The 7,374-nt window shown below is 47.1% G+C and overlaps 1 protein-coding gene across 1 annotated transcript in view; it reads right to left on the bottom strand.

Annotated features, from left to right (window-relative positions):
- Nucleotides 1-960: 960 nt before the first annotated feature.
- The window catches only part of LOC104625160 (RIMS-binding protein 2-like), a gene marked incomplete at its 3' end in the record, with an annotated part of 31,090 nt that continues 24,676 nt past the window's right edge, over nt 961-7,374 (bottom strand). Inside the window, exons 17-22 of the mRNA XM_010292719.1 lie at nt 4,196-5,323; nt 3,469-3,586; nt 3,161-3,312; nt 2,805-2,973; nt 1,373-1,444; nt 961-996 (exon numbers count right to left, since the gene is read on the bottom strand). Coding sequence (XP_010291021.1) covers nt 961-996; nt 1,373-1,444; nt 2,805-2,973; nt 3,161-3,312; nt 3,469-3,586; nt 4,196-5,323 — 1,675 coding nt within the window. The remainder of the gene's footprint in view (nt 997-1,372; nt 1,445-2,804; nt 2,974-3,160; nt 3,313-3,468; nt 3,587-4,195; nt 5,324-7,374) is intronic.

Raw genomic sequence — 7,374 nt, 5'->3', positions numbered from 1 at the left:
GAGGAACAGCTGAGGGAACTGGGGGTGTTCAATCTCGAGGAGGCTGAGGGGAGACCTTATCGCTCTCTATAATTACCTGAAAGGGGGTTCTGTCGAGGTGGGGGTTGGTTTCTTCTCCCAAGTAACCAGCGATAGAACGAGAAGAAATGGCCTCAAGTTGCACCAGGGGAGGTTTAGACTGGATATTATGAAAAATTTCTTTACTGAGAGCGTGGTCAAATATTGGAACAGGCTGCCCAGGGAGGTGGTGGAGTCACCATCACTGGAGGTGTTCAAAACACGTGCGGACATGGCACTTCAGGACATGGTTTAACGGCCATGGGTTTAGTTGGGTTGATGGTTGGACTCGATGATCTTAAAGGTCTTTTCCAACCAACCTTAATGATTCTGTGATCAGCAGCACAGAGCTCAGCACAAAGGGAAGGGCAGGCCTCATGGGAACATGCTGCATTTTCACAACCACCTGCCTGCTCAGCCCCATTATTTACAGACCTGCTCTTAGTCTACAAAAGCAAAGTCTCATGTTACAGAAAACACACATTGTCCAGTCCTTCATCTTGCGGATCTAAACCCAGGTCAACACCGGATGGGCTAGCAAGGAGTTTGCAGGCTTGGCCTCTCTGGACATCAATGGATGACTGTGCACCTAAGCAGAGTGCGCACCCTTCTCAAGGGACCTTGCATTTTAAGGACCGTGGCATCAGAGGAGTAAGAGATTTCCCTGATCCTCCAAAGCACAACCATGTGTGCCCTCCACTTTCAAATACTCCCTGCTTAAGTCAAAGGCCACTGTACCCACTACTAAATTAAAAGAACTGAAACTCTCTTTCATGAGAATGACCACTTTCTTACAGTACTCTGAAGCAGCACTACAGAATCTTTTGTTGGCCCTTCACTGCAAAACACATCTGTACCACAATTATGCAGTATCTACTCATAGTAAGAAAGAGCAATTCTCACCTGGATGAGACTTGTACTTCTCCTGTTTATCCAGCCCTGCTGGGGGAAGAAAATATCTCATCAATGGGTATTCATCTTTCAACAGTGACCACAGAACACAGCTGACAAACAACAATAGAAAAAACAAAGACCAAGGCAACAAACAACGGCAGCAAACCACTCATGCAACTCAAAGTCTATGCCAGTAACCATGACTCAGGGACATAACAGGAAGCAGAGGTCAAGCTCCAACTATAGAAGACATCACTGTTGTTAAAAACTTAACACCAGCACAGAGATGGGCTCTCTTTCCACTTCCTAGCAGTCGTACAGAGACAAACATCTGAGGGTCCTGTAAGCAAGTAGTAAAAATTCAATGCAGTCTGTAATCCTATTGCAAAAAATCAAAGAGGAAGCAGTGGGTGACACAGACCTTTCTTGGAGCGTCTGGGTTTTGGAGGAGGGACGGTTTGGCGGCGTGGAGGTGAAGAAAATGTGCCATTTCCTTAATAAAAATCCAAAAAAGCAAATAAATAGACAAGAGAAACAGACAGTGAATGGAAAGTGAAAAGCATCTTGAAGAGTGAACAAGCAACAGAGTAGCATGACATGCCTCCCCTGGGAAGCAGACACCATGATTTCTATGGGCAAAGCCCAAATCTCCATTTCTCGTATGTGGACTCAGATGAGGCATGATCCACATCCCAAATACACACAGAAATCCACATTGTATTTATGCCCATTAGCCATACCACAGTACACATCAGACAAACTTGGCTGCACTTCACCTTTCAGAAGCAGCACCATAAGGATAAAATAAAACCTTGTACTATTAACACCTGAAAAATGCCAGGTGAGGTGCGCCCCACCAGCTCAGGTGGGAAGCGACCTTGGGAAGTCTCTAGCTAAAGCCTCTGCACTGAGCAGGGTCAGTACTGGACAAGTCCCCAGATGAGCCTGCAGAAGGAGTTCCCAGACCAACCCCTCCAAGGCATTTTCTTAGTTATGAGGCTATCATATGGGTTTATGGCAGCAGGAAAACAACAGAGGTACATACAGCCCGGCTGCCTAAGGAAACGAGGTTTACTCTCTGCACGCACACTTAAGGTATGTCTTTTTCACAACCACCAGCCTCCTGAAAACTTTCAGACACACTACATTTCAAGAAGTCTCAGAACTATTAACTTCCTCTATTCTTGTGCAAGTATGCAGCAGGGCAGGGAACAGAGCGCCTTGTGTATCCACATAGGGACAAAGGCCACCACAGGCATCTAGCCATCTCTGGGGACCAAAAGACACAGGCAGGAGAAACATTATGAATGACCCAAGTGCGCAAAAAGCCTTACTCAAATCTCTCCTCTCCCGAGACACAAGAGAGGCCAAAGAACACAAACCTGACCAAAAAAAAAAAAAAAAAAAAAAAAGATCACAGAGCCACAAAGTGAAAGCAATAGGCTCCTTTGACCTCCTGTGCTCCTCGGGATCAACTTTCCAGAGATCCACTTTTAGGACCTGGGCACTGTCAGCCCTTCAGTCTCTATCCCTGGATACTAGGTCTCACTGCAGAGAAATGGAAAGAAGTTTGCTCCTTTTGTTATTGTTCTTGTTTTCCCTCCACTGCGCTGTGCTGCAGTAGTCAGGTTCAAACCGAGACCTCTGAACACCCACCTCCATCATCCATTGAGACTGTGCTTGCTACTGCAACAGCCACAAAACAAGCCTTCAGATCCCAGGGACCAGCATTAGAGATTGTTTCGGTGGGTTGCACTGGCCACACAGCTTGACAGCACAGCTGAGCTTTCCACATTTCAGAAAAAAAAACATGCTGACAACAGCAGAGCACACACATAAAGGAAATACAGTACCTATGCTCTCCATCGGTGTGTCAGCAGGCAGGAACCCTTGCTTTAGGAGCTGCTTCTTGATTTCATTATTCTCCACCTGAACTTCTGATACCATGTTGCAGGGAATGTACCCCTCCCTTCCCGCACATTCACCCCTGTAAAAGCCATCAGCATCCTTGTCTCCACATACCTGCAAGGGAAAAGACAGGCCAGAGACTGTTTATGCTACAGGGACTGAGATGCACAGAGAAAGGAGAAAGGGAAGCTAAGGAAACTCCCAAGATGAAGGAGGCTTTGCCTCCCAAGGTTTATGCTGTCCCTGGAAAATCAGATGGATCCACACAGAGGAGGAGATGTTTACTAAGGTATGCTCTTACTTTCAGGATCTGTCCCTCCTTAAATGGGAGCTCCTCTTCTGCTGCATCAGGATTAGGAGACATAGAAACGGGATCGTAGTCAAAGAGAGCCACAAATATTCTAATGCCATCATCTTTAATAGAGATTTCTGAAGCAGCGCTCCTTGGAGGACCTGTGCGTGGACAGGGGACACACCAGAGATAATGTCAGCACTATTCCCCTGCCATAGCCCTGCATGGCTCAAATACTGCCTACTAGCCTCTCCCCTGCCATTTCCAATAGCCCTCCTCTCTCCTGCTGCCTGACTCTCTCCACCTTGTCCACTCACCTGGACTAGAGAGCTGCATTTGGCTTCTTCTTATGCTCTTGTTTCCTCTTCTGCTAGGAGCCTGCCAGGCGGCTGCGCCAGGCAGCTCCTGGCCCCTAGGATCTTTATTACCGGACGCCTGCAACAGGAACCACCAGAGAGTTAGTAGCAGCCTCTGCCTTCCGACTCACATGAACAGCGCTCAGCCCAAACGCACACCACAAAGAGCAATGCATCCAAATGCAACATTCCTCTTCAGGGACACTCTAGAGCTGAAAATACCAAGAGAGTTGGAAAACAGAACTAAGTACAGGCAGGGACCCTGCCAGGCACCAGTGACGATCCCCTTGGTGAGCGTGAGGACGCAGGAAAGGGCATTTCTAGGGGAGGCAATGACATTACAGCCATCATCTACACAAAGCTTTCACAAACCAGCTTATTTCACCAGGGATTTTCATTTGGTTCCCACAGCCTCCTGCCATGGGGAGGAAGACCCAGTGTGAAAAGGAATACTGCATCAGCGACGCTCGGTCAGTTAGCAGGAAAAGCAGAAGCAGCTAATACAAGAAAAGCCACAGAGCAGCACGGAACTACAGAATGTCTCAGATGTTCTTGCAGGCAATCCTAGACGAGGGTCCCTTCTTTGGACAACACTGAACAAAGCAAGATACAGGCAGGCCAGGGAAGCAGAGGGAAGCTAATGCCACTGCAAGCTGCTTCAAAGCCAGAATAGGAAAAGTCACCCAACCCTTTTGTGCAAGGAGGTGCTATGTATCCCCTTCGAAGGATGTTCGAGCCTCCTTCTCCAGCCAGGTGACTTACAGTCCAGTTCCCAGCCCTGCTCCTCAGAACTGCTCTCACATCTCAGTGCTTCCTTCTCCCGGCAGAAGAATCGCAGGCGCCGGCTTGGAGACCCAGCCCACTCCACACCCTGCTCTTCCACCATCTCCAGTCTGGTCAGGCCCCTTCTGCCATCCATGTGAGCAACCTCAGATTGACTAGAACAATCACTCCAGTCCCCTTGGCAGCTCTGGGACCTTTCCGGCCACAGCCTGCTCTCAGGGGGGGATGCACAGGTTGAATCCTGATCATCTTCAGAGTCATACTCAATGTCTATTTCCAGGCTCCTGGAGCTGGAGCAGTGTGTTGTCATCACAGCAGGTTCTGCAAACCCTGAAGCTATTCCTTTCCTGTGTTTTTTTCGTAAGGTGCCTTGTCTGGCACGACTGTACATATCAAACCCCTCCTTACCACTAGCACTGCTCACAATGTTCAGCTCTTCCCTGAGGCTAGGAGCTCTGTATAACCCACCTCCCATCTGGCTGCAGTTGCCCAGCAGACGACTGCAGTGCTCTGTTAAATCATTCTGTTTCTTCCTACCCATCTCTGGTTGACTCCGGATCTTCTCTCGATAATTATTTCCCTTCTTCTTGCTCCAAGCAGGACTTGCCCCAGTCCCAGACTTCGGATCATTCTCCTGGTAGCCCCAGCTCCAGTTTGCTTTCTTCTGACTCCAGGCCAGCTGGACAAAGGCAGGATTCGCATGATCAGCATCTCCTCTGCTGTCCTTAACACCATGCTCCTCCTGCGGAGTCTGAGCAGACAGATCCATGGAGATATTACTCCCATCTGCCTTTAGAAATGGCTCGTTGATGTGGAGCGGCTTCTCTGTCCTTCCTGAATGGTAGGTAAGTGTTTCCAAGGAGTCTTGAGGGTTTGCCTTTTCCTCCGTAACACATTTCTCATCCTCCTCTTCCTCCTCATCCTCAGTCACTTCAGGGATGCTAAACAACTTCTTGCTGTGGTTCTTCTGAAGCGGGAGCTCTAGTATCCTCTCCAGAATCTCCTCATCGCTGTCAGTATCACAAAGATCCATCTGTACCCAGCCCCCGAGAAAAGCCACAGCCAGGACAAGCAAAGAAAAAAAAGAGAGGAAATAAACATTAAAAAGAGTCAAAGTCACAGATGATTCCCTCCCAGCACAGCAGTATGGAGCAGCAACTGTGGTCTGCAGCGAAGCAAGGGTAGGAAGCAAAAGAGAGCAATGGGTCTTCTGGCAAAAGACAATCAGATGGACTAGCAATGCAGCAGAAAGCAAGAAAGGCCAATGCATGGAAGAGCTCACTCCCAGTCTCTGCCTCCACACACACAACTGTCTGCAGCACCTTTCATTCCTGCCTGCCTGATTTCCCACAGCTTCAGCATCAGGAGTCTGGAATGACGGGGCAGGAGCAGCACAGTTCCTCCACGGCTGTTCACTGCACGTTAGAGCTGATCAGGTTTCCTCCCTCCGCAGGGATGAGTCTCACAGCCTGTGCTCACAAAAGGACCCACAGTCCTCCCTTACCTCTCTGTCCTCACACTGGAACAGAAAGAAGTGACCCTTTGCAGCAAGACACTCCTTGGAGATGTTGCTGCTATGGGATGCCCTTTCCTAGGCCCTTCCCATCATCTGTCAAGGTCCAGCTCTACAGTAGCTTACTGCCTGCAAATCACAGTGAAGAGCGTTGCACAAATACACACAAACCCCCTTTAACTCGAAGGGGTCACACAGACTTGTATTTCACTTGTAGCTGAGAAAGAGTCTACCAGGTTACATAAAACTTCTGGGAACACACTGCTGAATTTTAAAATTTGTCTTGGATCCACTGTAGAATTTATGTTTTGTCTCTTATTACATTTATACTAAAATAAAAAGATACAATCCTAGATGCATAGGGTGATTTAGGTTGGAAGATACCTCTGAAGGTCTCTTGCTCAACTTCCCTGACAATTTATATCATGACATGTTGTAAAAGTGTTTACAAGTAGTTTACAAAGTATATGTAGCTGTTGATGTTTTAAGCTACAGGTATGAGCAGGCCTGTTCAGAGATAAAAACTGAACCACAGTGAGGGAAAAAAAAGGCAGTTGTAAGCTGCTTATTGATTATTCCAACTTCCACATCTTTTTTCCAAGCAAAAGTTGGTCTTGAATTGTATTTAGAATTGGTTGAAGGGGCCTCCAGTTCAATCTCCTAATTGCAGCAGGACTGTTGCCAACAGTAAATCAGTGTCTTCTCTCAGCTGAGGCTTGAAAACACTAAAGAATGGAGAGCTCCCACCTCTCTGGGCACAAGGCTGCACAAGCCTCCTGGGAAAGAAGTTTGTACTCATCTCCAGCATGAACCTCCCAAACAGCCTCTTTTTATATCATCGGCCACGAACAACACGACTTTGGCGCTCTCATTCTTTTAACCATCCTTCAAATGATTGTAGGCAGCTACTAGATACCCATTAGTCTCCTCTTTGCCAGATCAAACAAGCTCAGCTTCCTCAAACTCGCCTTACAGGACATGCGCTCTAGGCTCCTATCTTGTTAGCACCAGTTAAGTAATATGCAGAATTTATAAACGCAACCATAAAATAAGTCCAGTAAGACTTATTTTAGCTGTTTACAAAGTTGTGGCTTTTGCTTTTGAGTTTTAATAATAAATGGTTTCAGGAATTAAACAATTTACTTCAGGTTAAACATTTTAAAAGCAGCATGCCTCTATTCTTTCATCCCCCAAATCCTGAAAGAGCTGTCTGAGGAGTCTTGAGATAACCCAAAATGTTACTAAATACACAGAATCTTAGAAAACAGCCCTGCTGAGGCCTTGCCTGCTTCAGTCACCATCTTCTTTCACTCTATAAAGCAGTGTTGGGAGCTCTGTGCCCTAAAGCTTCCTGCCCTGATGCCCTCTCCCTGTTCAGCATCTTGTCATGCTCTCACCTTCAACTTGTCACTGCCAGATTGGAAAACAATCACTTTGTCAGGTCAAGAAGCACCAGTTTTCTCAACTCAACAGGATGTGCGTGGGGTTTTGGTGTTTCTTTTTCAGAAAAAAAAAAGTCAAACCCAAAACATTCAGGCCAATCAAACATCCAGGAAAAAAAATAGACAAAG

This window comes from Phaethon lepturus, unplaced genomic scaffold, assembly GCF_000687285.1.
Source record: "Phaethon lepturus isolate BGI_N335 unplaced genomic scaffold, ASM68728v1 scaffold20998, whole genome shotgun sequence".
Lineage (NCBI taxonomy): Eukaryota > Metazoa > Chordata > Aves > Phaethontiformes > Phaethontidae > Phaethon > Phaethon lepturus.
This window is presented reverse-complemented; position numbering and strand designations above follow the sequence as displayed.